The 22,173-nt window shown below is 35.5% G+C and overlaps 1 protein-coding gene across 3 annotated transcripts in view; it reads right to left on the bottom strand.

Moving 5' to 3' along the window:
- Positions 1-22,173, bottom strand: part of LOC106177722 (sodium/hydrogen exchanger 3) — a 63,139-nt gene that overhangs the window by 15,343 nt on the left and 25,623 nt on the right. The window contains exons 4-14 of one of the 3 annotated variants that reach the window (XM_013560578.3): positions 17,213-17,469; positions 12,089-12,306; positions 11,128-11,330; positions 10,841-10,930; positions 10,566-10,636; positions 9,604-9,822; positions 8,643-8,681; positions 6,442-6,604; positions 5,342-5,609; positions 4,744-4,869; positions 3,930-3,947 (exon numbers count right to left, since the gene is read on the bottom strand). In XM_013560578.3, the coding sequence (XP_013416032.2) occupies positions 3,930-3,947; positions 4,744-4,869; positions 5,342-5,609; positions 6,442-6,604; positions 8,643-8,681; positions 9,604-9,822; positions 10,566-10,636; positions 10,841-10,930; positions 11,128-11,330; positions 12,089-12,306; positions 17,213-17,469 (1,672 nt within the window). The remainder of the gene's footprint in view (positions 1-3,929; positions 3,948-4,743; positions 4,870-5,341; positions 5,610-6,441; positions 6,605-8,642; positions 8,682-9,603; positions 9,823-10,565; positions 10,637-10,840; positions 10,931-11,127; positions 11,331-12,088; positions 12,307-17,212; positions 17,470-22,173) is intronic. The other 2 variants (XM_013560579.2, XM_013560580.2) reach the window with 2 other exon arrangements.

Here is a 22,173-nt window from a genome sequence, read left to right as displayed (position 1 = left end):
TCCCGTGAAAATGCACCGATTGACCCCAAATTCACGGAGATGAAAGATGACCTGAAGGGTAACACTTTCCATTAATATTATTAGTTAAGTCTGTGTGGTGTCTGAATAAGACCGCAAATAATTTTTTTTTCGGCAAAAATTTTGTTTTTTTTTAAAATTTTGGCCCGTTTGACCTTAAAATAAAGGTCAAAGGTCAAATCCAAGGGCATATTTGAAATCTACACATATGACTTTTGGAAAGCTGTCTGTAGAAATTTTTCCCATAATTCCTTCTGTAGGGGCGATAATTAGCATTTAATTTTGCCATTTTTGGACAAGGTTGCATTGCAATGAGTGCCACACCTAGACCCCAATACCGACAAAGCCCAAATTTTACGTGGAACGAGTTGAGATTATAGGTGACCTAAATCCAAGAGATGGGTATGGAGGCCCTTACCGTCTAGGAGGAGAAGCGGTAACGGTGACTTGGCGGCGGAGCCGCAGGAGCCGCAGGAGCCGGCGGAGCCGCAGGAGCCGGCGGAACATACGGGTCGGGACTAAAACCATGTGTACCGCCAGCGCCTACGCTGGTGGTACAATTAACTGATCTTTTTGCTAGTTTTATACCCTCCTAGCCTGTTCCAACACGAACTTCATGGTTTTGTTTGGTGATCACCATCTATAATCTATATATCAACCCTCTTTGTTCTTCCCCCCCCCCCCCCCCCCCCCCCCCCCCCCGAGTTCATTCTGCTGAAAACTTAACTCCCAGATTACCGAGGGATTGCACAAATGGGGTTACATGGTCTCGTGTCACCTTATCGTGCCAGTAGTCTAGCTAGTGTCATCATATTGTAGTTGTACCTGTAAAGCTGTACATTTTCATCAGTACATGCTAGGGCACAAGTGTTATAATCATAAATATAACCATTATTATCTCTGCAAAGAATGCTATATTTTGTCTCTGTTTTTAACATTTGTTTGTTGGATATTTAACATCCTAGCTGAAAAATGTATCAAGATTTTTTTATTTATTTTTCAGGATAGGTTAGAAATGGGCTTTTTCAGAAATGATTAACTTTCGGTAGAGATCCGTCAAATAATAAAGAGCACCAAGCTGCCATGACAGAGGTCTGTGCTCTCCTTGTGCTTTGATTTCTAGTTATTACTGCAATTGGCAGTTTTGTGACACTGTTAGCTAGGATCCCAAAGGAACTGATGGGAAAGCACCTTGTAACTCAGGGTGCAGAATGACCTGACCTGACCTCTGACCCGACCTTTATCACGAATGGAACAAGTGATCGTCTCATGACTGTAAATAACACAGCCTAGTGGTGTGAACAAATCAAATATATTCACCAGACAGACATACCTGTAATTGTCTGCAATCAATGCCAGTCAAGATCAATCTCCTCGCAAAGAACTGATGATAGAAAAGTTTTTTATAGATCATGTAGGCTGTTGAGAGCATCGGGGCGCTGAACTCAAGAGCTGCGTTGACCATCTTAAATCATCTGTGGTCTACGCTTGATTTGAAATCTGTCAACAAGGTCACAGTAGCAAATCTTGGTACTTTTCAGCAAATAATATCTCATGGAGATTGTGACTTTCTAAATTTTTTCATTTTCTTTCAGCATTCTGGCGTTTGGTGTTCTCTGCTATTACTGTTTGAAGGCACATGTGCCGGTAATCATTTCCAAAAAAAAAGTTGCATGTACTCACCTCGAACCTGGTACTCCTTGCCTGTAATAACACTCATTACAACCATAAGAGCTTCTGCTATTTATGCATTAAATAATAATATCTAAATGAACTTGTATAAGCTGATTATAAACAGTATTTAAAAAATAACTTGGTTCATTTTTGTGTAATCTTTGGTATAAGGAGGAAACAGCATGCAGTCTGGTTTGATCTTGCCAATACAAGTATTCAAGTTTATTTATCCTGGAAAAGAGTTAAGTAAATGCCCTCATTATCTTATCTGGAAAACTTTACAGCCATCTGTTTGGTAAGAACTCATACCAGCATTAGGCAAATGACTGGAATAACAGTCAATCTCATACACTGACAGGTCATATGTATTTTCATTCATCTTATCCTTTCTCATTTATCTGTACTCATCCATTTTTTATTTACACACGTGTGCATGTACTCTCTCTCTCTATTTTTTATACTATACACATATTTTACAAACAAAAACACACAAATGTTCACACACACACAAATATCAATGCACACAAGTTACCAAAACTGTACACAAACGTATGTATATACAATATGAAAATTCTTCTTTAATTGATTAATCATTTAGAAAAATCAGTTTTTAATATCTTTTAGTCATTATCTTTTCAAAGGATTTTTGGCAATGTTAGAGATAAGGAGTCTGTTTTTACATTTTGGAATATTGATACTGAAGTAATTGAAGTAATTGTGTAATTTTGCCCCCAAAATCCATATCATTATCAATTAATTTTATGGTCTGAATCTAATAGCTATTTTCATAATATTAAGTTATTTCTTAAGATTTGATGGAATATTATCAGGCAAAAATACATTAGGTACATTCACAATGAAACTAACTCCCTGGGGACTCTCACTGTATAAAGAAAGCTCAGCACACCACTAGTATATTATAAGCAACAGTTTTCGGTATTCTATTCCAGAAAGGACGTGTTAATCTGATAGTATTCAGCTAGAGTCCCCATGGAGTTGGTTCAAACTACTTAGTTTCATAGATTTACTGTCAATGCACCCAGCATGGTTTAGTGGGACTTGTGTCATAAAGACTTTAGACCTAAGCTTGGTCTACTTTAAGAATATAATTGTCCAAAGATACAATACTGTTCCTATAATATAACAGAACATGACACACAAATGGCAACTGTTTCAAAACAAAAGTTACATTTGTTAATGACCAACTTCAAATTCATGCCAGACAGAAGTAGACCAATCTTAAGTTTTGAAATTCATCACACCAACATTTGGTTATTATTATTATTAAAGCATTTATATGTGACAACAGTCCCATGATAACTGATAAAAGAGAGATTATGAAGAGTCATAAAATTTTTCAGCATGAACTACAAGTATTACTACCATAGAGCCCTCTTCTATTATTGTCATGTAAAACAAAAAATCTTTGCGCAGAAATATTTCCAAATTGCCCATCAACATCATCTCTCTAAAATCTGGTGCATTGGAACCATGTCTTTTCTAAGGGCTCATTCCCAATAAAACTATCATTCAACATAGATCCACTTCTGGGACTCTCGTGGAATGTAGTCAAATTAGCAGATTAACATGCCTGCTCCTGGTATTGAGTAGAATACAGAAAAGGCTGGTGATTATATGAGTTAAAGAAGAGGCCTGTTAATCTGATTACATTCAGCAAGAGTCCCCGCAGAGTTGGACTGATCTATATAGAACAACATTTTCATTGGGAATGAGCCTTAAAATTTTCCTTGTCTTTATGTCACGTTAGTTTTAGGTGTCAGTCTAAAATACTGAATTAGTTAGTTTAGCAGTATGCCATATATGCTTTATGTGAGTTGATTGTAATATAGAGGTTTACTGCATGCATAACACCACAGTCAAGCCAATGTATGAAGAGTTTAACTGCATGCAATGAAATGTTTTAGTTCTTATGGTTGTTTATGGTGATACCAAAATAATGGTTATTGAATAAAATATATTTGCCCAACATATTCTATTTACAAATTCCTTTAAATTTTAATTTTGGTTTCACCAATCACCATTTGTATTATTTAAGTGTTATTTGAATGTATGCAAGCTTTAAGAATTATTTTTATTGATAAGTCAAAATGCATGAAGAATACACAAATATTAAAGAGTAAAAACCAATAATGCAAACGTGTACAAATGAACCACGCAGCAAAAAAAAGTATTAAAAAATAAATATAATGCCAAATACTAGAAATCTTTAAACATACATTTTTCCTTGTTTTTGCCTGTGAGGATTGAAAGACAACATCAGCAAATGTGTGAGTTCAGAATTATAAATCAAATCAACCAAATCATCTTCACAACACACAATTACAAAACAAATACAACAAGTAAAACATCAAACTAATAACTTGGGTAAAAGCATTCATTTGCTACATGTATCTTTGCCACATTCAAAAAAATAATAGCAATAATAAGAGCAATAACAACAACAATGCCAAATTAAGAAGATAATCAACTAAGAAATTATTACAATAAGCATTTAATTCTACCACTAAATTTACGTTTTTTAATTTGATATAGAGGTAAAAAAGAAAAAGATTCAATACAAGTGTTAAGTTTTCAGTTTATATTCTACCTTATAATATTAGAAAAGATACTAAAAATTAGCTGCCTCTTAACTGTAGAATTCAGTGTCACAGGATATGCTGTATGTCTAACAAATGCAACAAACTGAACTATAAAACAAAGGGGTCATACAATCTATCATCAACTTCATAAGTCTACAAAGCATACACCAGGTGCGGGTGTGTTAATGCCCTCCGCACACTTTTGGAAAAATAGTAAAAATGATTATCTTCACCCCCTAGCGTGTGCTGACAAAGGTCACCATTTTTAGCGTTTCACCTTGTATTCTCTAAATGAAGGGAGGGGAGAGAGGGTCTGAAAAATTTCTACTCTTTGTAGACTTGTGAAAATTATGATAAAAATGGATGATCCCAAAATGCTACATTTACATAAACCAAAAAAAAAAATCTGAAACAGAAAAAGTGCTGCCCCCTACAGTCTGTTTCTACTCACCAGGCTCAGACTCTTCATCTTCCGTTGGTCCAGCAGTAAACATGATCCCTGCCTCCGAGCTGGAATCAGAATCCTCCTCTTTGTCTTCAGTGACGTCACTGAACCTACACTTAACTGGAGGCTCTCCTACAATAAACAGATGAAAAATCTTCATGGTCCAAAAATTGAATTTTCATTTTAAAATTTAGGTGAAGTTTGACACAATATCACATATCCACTAATGTATAAAAGCAACAAACATTCACCACTTCTAAGTACTTCAAGACAATGTACTTTTACTCATCTATTTTTAACTTTCATAAATTTGTATGGTTGATGGGTCAAATCAAATTGATGCACATGAAGGTGCTTTGTATTTAAAATGCAACGCAATCTAAATAAAAAGTTTCAAAAGACTTAACATGTAATATGGCAGTGGGTAAAAATGCTGTACATTATATTACTGGTGCCTCTATGATCAAGCAGAAAATGTCTTAGTTGTGTTACTGGGTTGTGATGGCTCCTCTGAAACAATCTACAATTTCAGATACAAGTGTGTCACTTCCAAGCGACTTCCATTTGTGATTTATTTTACCTTAATTCCGTATCAAACACTTACTATGATCTTTGCCCTCCGTATCCAAGTCGTCAGCAAAACTGACATTTTTGGTTGGTTTTCTCTGCACAGTTTCTCCAGGGACGTTTAAATATTTAACCCCACCATTTTTACTACTTTTTCCATTTGTGCCGTTTTTATTGACCTTGGCCTTATTGGCGTTGCGCTTCATCTGATGCTGGCTGATCATGTGACGGATATGCTGACGAGCCTTATGTCGGAACGGAGCATGATTTTCTGTGTCCAGTTCATGCTTCTGGTGCTTAGTCCACTGCAATGTCAAGAAAGAAATGTACAAGTGAATCATGACGAAAACTAACACTTTCACCAAAGCTTTTTTTAACATAACTAATTCAAAAAGGAAACTGACAATATATGGCATCAGAACATAATCAAATCTTACCAATATGTATAAGCTTTACCCATAAAATAAGCATAAGGTACTTGATCAATATGTTTTGAAACAATATCTGCATTTTACATCCCTTGATTCTAAAAACAACTGCTATCTATAGATTAAACAACTGACTATCCTGCCAATTCAGATTAACTTGTATAGCAGCAGCCTTATTTTCACAAATATGAAGAATATAGCAAAGAAAGTTAAAATTATGGACATTTTCACTGGAAAGTAAAATTCATTACTTGCCACAAACAATAAAAAATCTCAATAGATCAACTAAGTAGTAATATCTTTCCAAATTTATTGGGTTCTAATCCTTCAGTCCGACATGCAGTTATTCATTCATATAACATTATTTTCCCAATAATTGTTTTTTGCAATTTCTCCAAGGCTGCCCCTGGGAAGTAATGGTAGGTAAAGAATCTGAACCAAAACCACATATCAACTGAATGCCCAATGAAATATCATCTTCCATGAAAGTTAACCGACAGATGAAGATAGATGGGATTTACCAGCCATCTCATCACGAATAAAATCCATTTACTTTCTTGGTTGAAATATAATCTTGAGCAAGCTATAGGAAAATACCTGCACTGTCTGCATTCCTTTTAAATTACACATAGTTTTTCTGTATATTAAAAAAAAATCACTACACTGATTTAACAAACTGATTCTTCAATGTTTCACATGCAAAAATTACCCGTTTCCTTGGCTTAAACAAACTGTTATCCAAAATATGGTGAATTTTGGTGTCGTCTGCTATCTTCTTGCAGTAGTGGGCCTCAATGGCCTGCATGTCAATACACGTGCTGTTGGGGGTGATGCCTCCCTCCCTGTCTGCATGATCACTCTGTTGACTGTGGCTACAATAACAACATTTTTACGGTCAATATCACAAAACTTTAAAAAAAGAACAACAACAGCTTAAAATGAAATGCTCACAGAATGATTACAATGAACTGAAGCAATGATCCATCTTACAAAGACCTCAGCATCATGTCCTCACAATATGTAGCAGTAAAAAATTTGGAATATTATGCTTTGCATATAAGATAATGAGTCACTGTGTGAATGAACTTGTAATCTGTGAACCAAATAACTTCATCATGCCTTGCAGTGAACAGAGAATGAAGTACCCCCCGGCCACCTTAGTATGAATCATTTCCTTTGCTAGATTATAGACATTTTTATACAGGTAGAGTGGTATGCACAAGGCGAGAAGAGGGGAAGGGGGGGGGGGGGGGGGGGGTTAAACAGATATTACAACCCTAGGGTGGCATGAACTTTTTTCCACATTAATAGCAAAAATACTATCAAAAACAGCAGTGCTCACACATACCAAATCTAGAATTTGACTTAATTACACTATCACAGAGTCAGGCTAGCATGTTTATGTTTAGCTTAAGGTGTCCCTCTAAAAAATCCCAAAAATTCAGCACCAATTACTGAATACAGTACAGTCTCTGTTCGCATAAATTGTATATGTAAAAATATCACCAGTTTCACAGCAATGTCACACAGCAGATAAATACCCGGAGAGGAGACAAACCATTATGGATGTTTTCACCATGATACATGTATGAAAATTTAAAACATGAAAGTGTGCTAACACATTATATATTTACTTAACATGACTGCTGCATAGTAAACTAAGTAAATATACTAAAAACTTATAATACCTCACAGCAATATAAAAATAACAGATTAATACACACCACACAAAGTAGTCAAGACTAATCTGTATCGAGGTAAATACATATTTTTTATCAGGTTCACATTTCACAACAGTATCATAGATAAAGGACTCATAAATACATAGTGAATATCAACAAATAATATTATAAGTGCCATCTTTTTCAGTTGTGAAAGGTAATCAATAAAAAGGTACAGTGTAATGACAATTTGGTGATGATACAAAAACAAAAAATCATGCAGTATTTGTATTATTTCATAGACAAAATGCAGGGGCATGACTGGAGAAAATTTAAGTGTGTTGAAACAGGGAAGGGGAAGTGAAATCTTTCAGGCCCGTAGCCAGCAATTTCAAAGGAGGAGGGGTTCTGAAAAAGTGGATCTTTTTCCAGATGTGTACCTTAATCAAATTTTATCCAGAGCAGACCATTCCCATCAAAAAGAGAAGTTCATTGGCCCCCCCCCCCCCCCCCCAACCACCACCCCCTGGCTATGGGCCTGTCTTTATAAATCCAGATCCTCTTTTCTCTATTTCCACCTTCATCAACTTGACAAAATATCTCAAGCCTGACAAAAAGAATTTTAAACTGAAAAATTATGTTAAATTTCTGGCCCTGATTTTTATGTTCCAAATAAATTAGTAGAAGTCAAAATGAACAATTTAATGCACTTGTTTAATAATGAGAAGGAAATGAATTCTGTTTAAAACAAAAAGTTCTTCTATTTAAGACTCAGACATGTTATGCTAAGACTTGAGAATTCAAACATGTATGGAGAAAAGTAAATTTAACTACTACAAAAATGAAACAAAAAAGGATTAAGGCACCGCTTTTTGGAAAAAACGACTAATCGAGGTTTTCATTTTCCTGCAACATCTCCATCTCTCCCAAACTTGATGATCAGACTCTATGTAAATCTATCCAACTACGCCAGAAATATTGCTGAATGCAATCAGATTAACTCACCTCTTCCTGTAGAATACAGAAAAGGAGGCGATAACAGAAGTACATTGGAAACAAGAGGAGGCGTGGCAATCTGTTAATCTCATTGCAATCAGCGAGAATCCCTGTGGAGTGTGGTTGATCTACATAGAATGATAGTTCACTGGGAATGGGCCTTCAGGTAGAGAGAAGAAGAGGATTTGGTTTGGTTCTATACTGGTTTGTTTGCATGGTGAGGGGAGAAACAAAATACAGTTTATAATAGTACCTCAAACCTGCTGGGGGCATATAACCCAATGGAAAATGTCTGAAATTAAATATTAATTCTAATGTCTATTTGGATAAGAAGCAAAATTATACATTCAAAAGATAAAGGCAAAGCAATAAAATAAAGTGACAAAACTTGATTAGCATCATCTTGCTGAAAAGAAGAAAAAATAATTGTCTGGGCCTTTCACTGCATATGCCAAGAAAAAACACCCACTTTTTGCTTTTTTAGCCAAATAATCATATTTTTTCAAACAAAACACAACCTGGTGATCTTTAGCCTAACAAAAACCACAAATTTTTCAAACTTTCTCATAACCCAAAGTTTATTACTCACAGATATCTCATTAATGCAAGTTTTTTTTTTCGTATTTTTTCTGTCACAAACTGTGATACAAATATTTTTAAGCAATCCAAATTTGTTATGAAGAAAATTAGGGGTACATATATTTTTTGGTTGTTTAGCATTTCTGCCAAAACAATTTCCAACTTTTTTATAACATTACAATTTTTTCAAAAAAAAAATTTACTCCTATACAGAAATACACCAGGTTGTGAACTACTTTGTGGTACCCAAGGACTCAAAAGAAATAACAGACTTAAAATCATGACAATCCTGTCCACAAAAATAAATTTTGCCACGCCTTTTTTCAAATCATAGCTTAAAGCAAAGAAAAGTCTCATCTTACTTGTTTTTCATTTCGTTTCTTCTGAAATGGGACACAACAATACAGGATGATCAAAAAAGTAAGAACTTTCCCCAATAAAAACTACACCAGTTAAAAAGATAATTTTTTCATGGAAACTGTTAATTTTGGTAAGGTACTCTTTCCATCCCATGTCTTCCCAACCTTCTCACCTCAGCCCTTCAGCTTTCACCATATTTCATAAAAAAAAAATGACAATGCTGAAAATTTCAGTGAACTAGCAGTCTGGGCTATAAAACTTTCACAAGTACTTACAATGAGCTCGCTGAATAATTCCTTATCAGTTTTGCCAGTGAAGTCTCATTCCCATTGTACAGATCATTGGATACTGCAAATGACCCATGTTTGGCCAAATGGTCCATAGCATCTCGTAAACTCAAATTTGTTGAGACTTTCACAATCTTTGTCTCACGGGTCACTGGACGCTCTCGTAGCAAAAGTGGCTTAAGATATTTGTTGTCATAATTTTCAAACCTGAAACAATCAGTGTAGTTGCATTTAAAGGAATTCATCTCCTATGTAGTTTGTGCTACAATTCCAGACACTCAAGAGGTTAGAGTTTTCCAAATGCAGCATGGAATATTATACAAAGAAAAGGCATTATGATTCATAATTTTGGTTGTAAAGTTTATAGACCCATTGAAAGGAAATTTGAAAAAGAAAACATTCTCCTTAATGAGAAACATAAGAACTTTTTAAATACCAGGTTCACATTAAGGTCAATGTTGACTGTATTCAACTTCAATTCAACTTCAAACTTTTCTAAAAGACCATGATTTTCCATACAATGGCAGCCCATTTTATTTATGGTCTGAAGGAACCAGCACTTGTGTAGTGATGCTGTATGATCATAAATGTAGGTGCAATCTGTACATCCTTTATATCATAGCCATTTGATCCATTTTGTATCTTTTTACTTTTTGTAGAGCCAAGTACCAGAACCACATCTTTGGGCCCATTCCCAAGGAAATTATCTTTCTACATAGATGGCGCCAACTCCGCAGGGACTCTGGCTAAATGCAATCACATTAAAAGATTGACATGCCTTCTCCTGACATTGAGTATACAGAAAAGCCAGAAAAGCTGGTGATTATCTGAGTATGTCTCAAACAAGAGAAGTCATGTCACTCAGTTAATCTGATTGTATTCAGCAAGAGTCACCGAGAAATTAGACCTATCTACCTAGAACAATAGTTTAATTGGAAATGGGCCCTTACTTGTCTCTAAGGTGGTGGTGTCCATGGTGACCGGTGATGTCCTCTATCCCAGCCATTGCATGGTCTATAGCCTAAAACAAGAAATATTATTATGACCTCATTTCTGTGAAGATGATGAATCAAAAATATTCTCTCCTCATATTCAAAAGTAATTGATTGAGCTTACATTGTAACATATTATTCAAATTTAATTTTTCACTTCATGTTTACAGTATCAAAATTTATTCCATGGGGAGTAGAAAGATGTTTGTTCATGCAGTGTATACATTTCTTACCCTTTCATGTAACTGCTCATTCATACTGGGTTTGTGCTTCTCTGATTTCTTCACTTTCAAAATATTCACCAATGGCTTGATTGTTATTCCCTAGAATGATCACATTAAAGAATGGAAAATTTGAAACAATTCATTTATTAAATAATGATAAAAAAAAAAAGAACACAAGAGCTAATTATCAACACAAGGAAAAATACCACCAACATTATCTGCAGATGTTGTCCTTCAGTATGTTTGATATGAGTGTTTCTATAAAGTTATACTGAAAGGATTTTTTCTCGTCTCACCTGTACAAACACAGTGAAGAAGACCACCACAATACACGCAGTGATCATCATCCTCTTCTCAGGTATAACTTTGGCATCCAGGAGTATCACAAGACAGAAGGCAATGGCCCCTCTGAGGCCGCCATATGACATCACAAACTGGTCAACCTTGCTCAGTTTAAGCAGACGGAATCGATTCACAATGGCACACTGGATTATCACACCTGAAACACACGAAATGTCTTGAAGCATCAGACTTGGTAAAGCAAGCTCCATCTTATTCTTTAGACTGAACATGTTTGATAGAAATTTAAGACACCACATGACATGTTGAGCATGTTCAGGAGGAATGTGTTGACGATGGAAAAAAATGAAAGAAATATTGAACGAATAACAGGGGGAAATGTTAGAAATATTTGAACCGATGTTTGATCTCACCCGGGAAACAAGGATGGTCTGGTCACCTCATTTAGTGAAATAGGGCTAGATGGTTCAACTTTTAGTGCAAGTTATATATTCCTGATTGATACATATTCCTGATTCTCATTCTACAGGATAAGTGAAACTGTTCACCTAAAATGTCCTGATTAACTTTCAAATAAAATGTCACTGGTTTCGTAAAATTAACAGTTAACACTTGGTCGTCTGACATTTCAACCAAATTAGTAGACTTCCAACCTGCACGTTTCACATCAAAACTATCTCAAGTGAATCAACTGATAACTTTAGAAAGGAGTTAAAAATGGATTTTTTTAAAGAACTGCAATTATTGATTATCTTACTTGTAATTTGTTTCATGTGGGAATTAGGTCATTTTTAAAATCTAGATTGCTAATCTTTCTTAATAATTTTTCATTCTTAGTTATCTTGGTAATTGTGTTCTTGAGCACTTAATGTAAAATTTACTGTTTATTTTAAATGGATTTCGTACTATAAATAAATAAATAAATAAATAAATAAATAAATAAATATTATTATCTACCTATGACTCTGTATATGAGTGTGAAGACCAGAGTGAGGAGGACAAATCCCACATTGAAATCGTGGGTATCCACCACAGTTGAGAGGCCAAGGAACACGAATATCACAGTCTCACTGACGCTGCTGATCATCTTCATGAAGTACTTGATGGTGGTGTGTGACTTCTGCGAGATGTTGGCTTCCACATACCTCTTCATGGTGATGGCGCAGAACACAATCCTGGAAGAAATTGATTTTAAGGAAAGTTAACTTAAATTTACTTGCTCCTTAAACAAAAAATTTGCCTTTCTTTTTATTTACACTTATTTTACCTATTAACTAGGACAGACTCCCTTTGTTTGCAGGTGTTCACTATTATTCTTTTGTTATTAAGTTGATCTACGTATTTTGAGAACTGTCATGCTGGCATCTCTGTAAAAATACTAAATACACATGATGACATGGCAAGTTTCACAAATGCCCTATATAATAACTTAAAATCTTTGTTTATTACCAGCATCAATATTTTTACACAAACAAAAATCTACTGCAATTCCATTTGAATGCAATCAGTCTCACCCAAGATGACATTAACATCACCTAACACAATCTGTCTCATCTAACACAATGATCAAGATGGGCTGTGTAAAAAATCCAGAGGGAATTTTCATAACTCTACTGCAGGTCATATACTAATGCAATAGCATCAGTTTTGATCCTGATATCTGATTACTTCCTGGATTCACAGGCACTATCACACTTTGCTGACAAATTACTTAGTCACATTTAAATTATATTTTGAAGCATCGGCCTCCGTTTTGAACACAACCTGTTAATATTTCAAAAACTGCTTTCAAACTAATTTCTACCATCCTTTGGTTAGTATTCTTAGAACTACCTGACGTGGCAGAGGATCGATACCGATTCACACCTCATTATGATCAATCGCAGCTTATTTGATTATTTTCTCATTTCTTCTTCATCTACTTCCACTCATGAATAGGATATCATTAGTCTTGCGAAAAACCTAATCTCCGAGAATTGCAAATCAGTTCTGAACCTGGTCAAATAAATCATTTTATTTGTAATTTTCAATACCTGGGCACATCAACTTCCAAGACTTTCTTTCCTAGATGCAATTGCTGCAGTATTGTTCACACATATATTTTGCAAATTACTACTAACAATTTAGTTCCACAATAGGTAATATAAAGTGCTTTAGCACCTTCTGACAACTTGGCATTGATTTTCTTTCATAATATGACCTGGGTAGACATTATGACCTTCCCCTTAGACCTAGACAAAGCTCTTGCTGTCTTGAGCCCAGATATCAATCCTCTACTACTTTGCTTTACAAATTAAAAAAAAACTTGTTAAAATCTACACAATACTGAGACAGTATCTGCTGCCAAGGTCTGGTATATTTCATAAAGCACCAGCCAGCCTGTATTGATTGATCAAGTCATACCATGTAATGAGTGGCGCAGATGATTACCAAAGCGTTGATCATTTCACACGATTTGGTCCAAAAGACACAACAGGGAGATCATATTACAGTCTCCACAGGATTTACATGAAATAATTGGCTCTTGTGAGGAACTTATTCCAGTCAGGGCGAGTTATTCATTTTTCTTTTCCAATCAATCCACATCACAACATGCTTACTTTCTACTCATTATTGTTAGCTATTTCCGAAATGTATTAGCCTTGTAAAGAAAGTACAAGACAACTTTGTAGAAAACTAACGTCTAGTCTAATATATCTCAATAATGGACTAATCGGTACAATAATCCAGACAAAAAACTTAAAATAACTATACAAGTATAGATTCTTCTACTTAATAGCAGCAACATAGGTTTTACTAAACATCATATTGAAATGAAATTAATGCGTAAAATCATTTATGAAAGATGGTCTAAGTATGTAAGGAAAACACTCAGCACATTAACTCCACTATCTAATGCTTTTAGGGGGTCATCACGGCCAATAGCATGCCTACACCCACAACTATCTTGCATATGGTCCTCCTCTACTCCTAACTCCTGCACATCCTTTTTAATGTAGTTAAATCTCTTGAAATGTTAACCCAGTATAAAAAAAGATCCATGAGCTCATGGTAGTTCTACATAAACATGGACGTTCTGTCAGCTATGGGATAAAAGCAAAACCTGCCATGTTAAAAGGAGAAAGTGATCAGATCTGGAGACAACGATCAGTCCAGATCAGCTCTTCATGTACATCAAAGAGTTCCTGCCATTTTTGTCAGTCATTGTTGACGTAAAAGTTTTTAAGTATTGATAGTATTGATCTCCCAGACCTAGCTGACAACTCAAGAGAGATTACCATGTCGAGGAATAAGAAACGAGTCATGCTCAGATGAATGTTAAGGTGCGTTTCCAGTGAAGATGGGTTTACATAACTATTATAGTATACCATCATAGCAGGTTGTCTGGTATAGGATATGCTAATCTGAAAGCATATCATTCTATATCCGTTAATTATTTATTTATTTATTTATTTATTTATTTATTTATTTATTTATTTCTTGAAGTTGATAGGCAATGGAATTTTGGATAATCTTGTATTTGTTGTCAAATACTGAAGAGGCAGACAAATGTGTGTGGAATATATGCATGTACTTCTTCATCAGAAATGTGTCTACAAACCTACTCAACAAGTGCTATGCATGTAAACAATGCATTTTATATTTTGCCTAGATCACTTTCAACGTCCTTGAAGGATGTGGTCTTACTACAGTATTTTAATGGAGTAAGAATATGTAATATTCTGGCATAGTTTGCAACCAAGTCATGACTCAATTACTGTGTGTGCATACATATATGCATGAGTGTATGAGATGCACATGCATGTCTTTAAAAGTGTATATGCATGCTTTTGCATGCCAATACGTCCACATGCAACAGCATTTGTTCCTTCCACGCATTTTTATTTTGAATGCGTTTCATTATGCACCATGGCATCTGCACATCTCATCAGTTCTTAATAAGGATAACTGGCAGGATTAAATATGTGGCATTATCTCAATAGTCCACTTCATAGCCCTTGGGGAGAAAACTCTGAGCTCGTAAGGATATCCATCACGCTAAACAGATCAATGCTCCATGCTGAAGACAATTCTGACAAATAATCTCACGAGGAATTCACACAAAGATGGATAGAGAATCTTTGGACCAAAAGCAAACCATTTTTTACCTGTCAGCTCTCATTTCAAATAAATTCTAGCAAAAGACTGCAAACAAAGACTGCTCACAGATTTTATCTATCATAACAGAGATTGTCTTTGCGATTCATAAACAAAATAAATTTCTGTCAAGGTCTTGGTACACCGAGCAGGTCCACAGAAGGGGGGGGGGTTTGAACCACTTTTTTTGCCAGGAAAAGGTCCGCTCTTGGTTAAAAATGCATTGATTTAGGTACACAAAGGTTTAATGATAAAAGGTCCACTTTTTGAAAAAATAATAATAATAATAATACCCCCCCCCCTTGAAATTGCTGGATAGGGGCCTGCCAATTAAGTTATTTCTATTCTCAATGTTTGATGTCACAGTGTTTTAATCTCACGGGAAGGAACCATAGCTGATCTGCTTGATTAGTAAAGCAACCTACATGCAGAAACAAGTGAAGCTGTAATCTACTAGGGAAAATTCCCTTCTACAAAAGATTGACGCAATAAAATTTTCTGAGAAAAATTTTCAGAAAAAGAACCAATCACATCATTCTTGAAGAATGCAATTTTCAAGGAAAAGGGAGAAAAGTGCCAACGCTGTTTCAAACAAGATAATTACTGTAGAGTTGGCAGAAATGCTTTCCAATTTATTTAAACTACAAACCTATCAGAAACTGCCAAAGGAAATTAATGATAAATGGGTATAAGTTAAACCAACTGTGGCAGCTACAACTAACAAGACTGCCAATATTATGAAACAACTTCATGTTAGTCTAGTCCTGAAGCCAGCAATTTTAAAAGGGAGGGAGGGGGTCTTTTCCTGAAAAAGTGGACCTTCGCATCCCCTTAGTTGACCCAACCTTGAAAAATGGCACAGAACCAAGGTTCAATTTTGATCTTGAAAAGAGAATTTTCAAACCAAAAGGCAGTTCTTTCAAACCCCCATAGCCATCCTGCCTGTAGTCCTATCCCATAATCCCCTAAGGTTCAGAGTACCGAAGTACAGAGACTATTTCATTAAAACAGCACAATGCAGTTCATACAGACGAGTTTCCAGGAGACTGGAACTCAGGGGGATATTATCCACACTTGAAAACAAAATTTCACTGTCTCTGGATAAACGATAGCCAAAAAGTAAATCAATTGGTAAAGAGGCCAAAGATCCCGACTTCCAGAGCTCACATGGAAATGAAACTCTTTTTTTACCACAAAAAAATGCAATTCTGTCTTGTTTATTATGTTTTTCCACCAATGACTGCTCAATTATTTTATTCTGCATTGTTAAGTCTTAATTCTTTATTTTTCCTTCTTCCCACACAAATGCAAACATGTCAACAAATTTCTGAGCTGAATTTCAATCCCACAACTTATACTAAGTTATACACATATATGCACTCCCTGTTCAAAAACTATAAAGGTGCCTTTCCAGTAAAGTGTCAAGAGGGAACGACTTAGCAGTCTGCCTTAACAATATTTTTTAACATTTACTGAACAATATCCTATTTTTATGATCCTCAATATTTATCATCAATACAGGCATCTGAACATGGTTATTCTCAATTTTCCTATGGTTACATGCAGCCAAAATTCAATGTAAAGTTCATAGACATTATGACCTGTGTTCATAACAGCTGGCAAAACATCAAGCAACTGATAAAAGTCATTAACCTTTAACTAAAGCAAAAGACAAAAAAATAAATCATCTACCAATGATTAAAGCAATAAGGTAAATTACCTCAAGAAATCTGCATTTTTTTAGTTATATAAATGCACCAAAATTCATTCATTCTTCTTTTTTCTTTTTTTTTTGTATTTTACCAAAAGCAAGAAGCCATGCTTAAACATGGTATTTCTAGAAAGTTGTCTGCATGCACTGAAATAAGTTTGCATTTTAAACTTTTTTCCCCCTCAAAAGTCATGCTAAAAATTTAATCACTGCATACACCTTTTCATACTCACGCCATAATTCCCGACAGGTGAAAGATTTCGGCTGTCAGATACGAGAGGTATGACATCACAAACACAAACAGTGGCTCAATCACGCGCACGTGGTCTGTATAACGCGTGATGAATGCAGTGATGAGGCCGTAGATCACCCCGACCAATGTGCCCCCAATCCCAACAATACAGAAAGATGCAATTCCAGCAAGGACATCTTGGGCTGTGATGTTGTCCTCTCCAATATGGCTGTATGTCTCAAACATGTGATACAGGACCTGGAAAAGAGAGGTTCATATCCAATTTACTATACAGTCTTATTATATTTCTAACATTCCTCTATAATTCATCACTTAAAATTTTAAAGCCAGGTTAGTTGAAGCATTTCACAAATGAGGAAGGTTGGATTTTCAGATCTGATTAGTTGTGTTGAGTTATATGTCTGTCTGTCTGTCTGTCTCCTTTTCATACCTTATTTAACTTTTTCTTCATATCATTGCATTTAATTAGTGTACTTTTTTCTGCGTCCCCCTCCCTGCCCCCCCCCCCCCCCCCCCAAAAAAAAAAAAGTTGCAAATCATAATAAGAGAAAGACAAAATTAATCCCATTCAGTATTTCTTAAAAGTTTAACTGCACTTTCCCCACACAGCAGAAAGACTAATGTACTGTATGGTCTCTACACATACATTCTAGGTCTCCAGGGCAATTTTTAAAGATATAATTCAATATCAAATGAAGAGAAATTGACTTTTATATCCAACCCTGGAGCCACGGAGAAAATAAATATTGCAAAACTGCATTTCAATTGCCATGTCAAATAGTTTCCTTTTTTTATCCTTCATTTTTTTCTCTGAAAACGAACTTTTATCAGAATGTCAGCATTGAATTTGACTAAAAAGGAAGTCCACAGGCAATAACAGTAATGATTCAGTAGTCACACAATTGCCTCATTCTCAGATAAAATGATGCCCAAGGTGACTTTTATCAGTCTAGTCTATTCTGTATGCTTTCATCCTAAAATGTGATTTTGTAATCAAGATAACTATTAGTAAAAAAGCACTCCAATTTCCTAAACTTCCTTTAATATTTTGAGCCAACGAAGAACACTAATGAAAATGAACTGAAAGGTCTTTTTTTATCAATCAAGCAGTATAGTTACCTGGACTGGTCTAGTGTGAGAGATTGACAACTTAAAGCAATGTATTTCATAAAAGAATTACCTAAATCCCCCCCCCCCCCCAACTGTCCACCACACATGACCAATTAATTACCTTAACAGGGAGGTGTAGAGAAGTAAAAACCCCTGTAGCATACAGGCCTGGACTTTCTTAAGTGGACTTATCTATTTAGATGTACCACTTAATGTAAGAAGGACCACTGACAAAATATTTTCTATAATGACCTTAATTATGGGGAAAAGTCACCAAGGAAAAGTTCACCATCCAATGACATTTTTGCTTCAAGTATAGATCAACATCAATTTTTCAATGCTCACCAAAAAGAGAGCCTCTTCAATCTTACATGTGCATAAATCCATTTTTTTCTAGGAGATAAAAACTTACCACAAAATAAGTCTCCTATGCCTTTATTTCTTGCTTTATTTATTTCAAGTTTAATCTTAAAGCCCATAATATCTGCAGAAGTTTGGCCACATCAAGACAAATGTCATTTAATTCTCTATCTCTCTCATTTCCGTGATACAAAATCAGACCTACCTAACTGCCAGCCTGGGCACTGAACGATCCAGAATTCACCGGTAGATCGGACCACACTTCCTGTTTTCAAGGTGTGTGTCAGTACGCATTTCATAGTATCATACCCTGGAACAAATTTTGAGATGAGATGCACTACTTTCCAACCCGCTGAGAATCATCACTATCACATCGCGTGCTAATCAAGAGCAGTGTCGCAACTGATACTTCGAAGCATGTACTGACGCACACCTTGAAAACAGGTACTGTAGTCCGATATACCGGTGAATTCAGGATCATTCGGGGCCCGAGTTTGGTAGTTGGGAAGGCCTGAAAATCATGGAGGTGCTGCGAAGATACTCACTACGCTGCATTCTTTATATAAAATCAATAAATTGCACCAACTCATTGACAAAACTGTCTAGTCTACTATGCTTCCAGCAACTATAAAACTTCTCCCATACAGGAAAATCTCATTCTATGCCCCTCTCTAACTTGGTGTTATACTTTAATACTACAACTACTGTAATTACTCAGCAGATTCAAACAAATTGGATTATTCATACTTTCACAAACAATATTCTGTTATTCCCTTTTAACTCCCTGCATAACATTTATCTATAACAAAATACTTAAGGATATTGACATTGAATAGCCTGGCTTTTATGGAAGATAGTCACCTTCCCCCAGTCCAAATGTTTCCATAGTGGTACATTTAAAGGGGTCTACAAACCAATGAAAAATTTATTCTTTTTGTTTCGTTTTCTCAAGTGAAAAAAATAGTATGGAAAATAACAGTAACATGTGAGGTATATGAATTTTGTGGAAAATTACCGTAATAATTGCAGAAGGTCTATATGAGATAGGACAGACATTATACCCATTTATGAGGTTTCAATCATCACAATTACAGATATCCAAGCCATTAATCCTGGATGCTAATTTGAAGGAAGCCTGTTAAAAAATCAATAATTCTGCACATTATCACTGTCCTAAAAACAATAACATTAGGTGAATCTATCTCTCTCTCTCTCTCTCTCTCTCTCTCACACACACACACACACACACATTACTGTATACAACACAAAAATCCTGTCAGTTTCCCTGTCTGCAATGTTGTACATTATTAATAAGTAAGATAATAAAGGATGTCAAAGAGGAAGTGGCATAAGTCACGGAGGATGAGCAAGAGCAAAAGCAGAAACAAAACTCTAATTTCATGAACTCAATAATCCTCCGTACTTTTACAGTTGATTACCCAGCAAGGGGTCAGAAGGAAATTTCCTTAAACCTCCTCAAGAGAAAGGAATTAATTCACTTCAGGGAATTAAATGAAAAGATTACTTTGATGCCAATTCGAAAGCAATCATTTGCTTGTATTTGTAAATAAACATAGCAAGAAAATGATATTTATGCTGACTGAGGTAGTATTCACGCTGGGAAAAGGTTCATTCTATCTAAAACTTCTCTAAATGATGTCTACCATTATAATACTTACAATTACAATTACTTTTTTTGAGGGTAGGGGGAAGAAGGGGCAGAAAAGGCACAGCATATAGTGATTTCTACCACTTTAGACTCAAAGAGGTAGAAAAGGCACAGCATATAGTGATTTCTACCACTTTAGACTCAAAGACTAGAGTAGACTAGATAATTATGAAACTAAGGCTTCGTTCACATGAAAAATCTATTTTCTAATCACAAGATACCGCGAATAGAAAATAGATTTTTCATGTGAACGGAGTCTAACTCTATCAAACTATTAAGTTGATAGTCTGTGTCAATAACTTTTTAAAGCTTTTTGGTCCTTTGGGGCATCGGGTATAAGGGTAAGTTCACAATGAAACTATCATTCTAGGTAATCCAAACTACCCGTGAACTCTAAATGAATGCAATCAGATTAACATATTAACATGCCTCTTCTTTTCCAATGTACTCATATAATAACCAACTTGTATGTATACTACTCAAGGAGGAGGCGTGTTAATCTTTTAATCTGGTTGCATTTAGCAAGAGTCCCTGTGAAGTTAGTTCGAACTACCTAGTATGATAGCTTCATTGTGAACACACCCTAAGAATTAACTGGCCCAAAGAAGAAATAGTGGTCAGTAAATTAACAAATTTAGGAAATTTGAATGACCCAGTGGTTTAAATTTTATTGGTATTTGGAATTGGGTGAGTGGTTACTCTCGCTGAATGCAATCAGATTAACTAAATGACACACTTTCCAACATACTCGGATAATCACCAGCTTTTCTATTATCTACTCAATACCAGGAGAAGGCTGGGGCTGTATTCATGACTGCATTTAGTGAGAGTTTCACTGGGAATAAGCCCAAAGACTGTCTACCAACATTGATTCCTGGCATTTAACTCCCTAGTTTACTGAATTATCGTTAAATGAAATTAAATTCCAAAAGACACCACGATTTCAATTTTGACCAAGGGCAATGGAGGTCAGCTCTAGAAAATCCATGCAAGAGCCTGTTTACTTTCCTTGACCAGAATGAAAATTCCACATAAATTCTGAGGAAAATGTACCATAATTAGTTCCCATAAAAACATTTCATACAGGCAATATACGCAAAGGAGAAAAAAACAATGCTCCAACTTACTGCACATGCAAGTGCACAAAAATATATAAGAGACCAAAACCTGAAAACTCTGCAGCTGTAGTAGATCAAATCAAAGGGGAATGATTGTGCTGCAAAATCAAATGCAATATCACTTTTCTCTGTGCCATCTGTGAAAAAAATAGATACCTACAGATAGCTATTTTGTTAACTTCCCCTGTACGGCAGACCGGGGGCGTCTCGATAGTCCGAAGGTTCATTGGTCCGAAGGTTCATTGGTCCAAAAAGTGGTAACATTTTCATCGATTTTTTAATCAAGGGTTCATTGGTCCGAAGGTTCTATAGTGAACATTCGGACCAATGAACCTTCGGACTATTGAACCTTCGGACTATCGCTACGGCCCTGGCAGACCACTCATAATGTATAGATCTATAAGACAGTGTGCTTTGGGAAAGGAACTGCGATATGCACAGACTGAGTTGGAGATAGTTCATAAATTTTAACTGATGCCAAAAAAAAAAAAAAATTCCACTCCATAAGATTTGTTGTAGATAAATGATAGTTTTCCAGTTATGTGGAGATACATACTATATTGCTGCATAGCATTCACTACATCACAAAATGAGTAAATATTTTTTGACATTGAAATGTCATTTGAAAAACACAATTTCCGGATAAGTTGGGAGACAGCGATAATCAGAATTTGTGTGGAGACT

This window comes from Lingula anatina, chromosome 4 (assembly GCF_051362555.1).
Source record: "Lingula anatina isolate TDL-2025a chromosome 4, LinAna3.0, whole genome shotgun sequence".
Classification (NCBI taxonomy): Eukaryota; Metazoa; Brachiopoda; class Lingulata; order Lingulida; family Lingulidae; genus Lingula; species Lingula anatina.
Note: the sequence above shows the minus strand (reverse complement) of the source record. Positions and strands in the feature narration are given on the sequence as shown.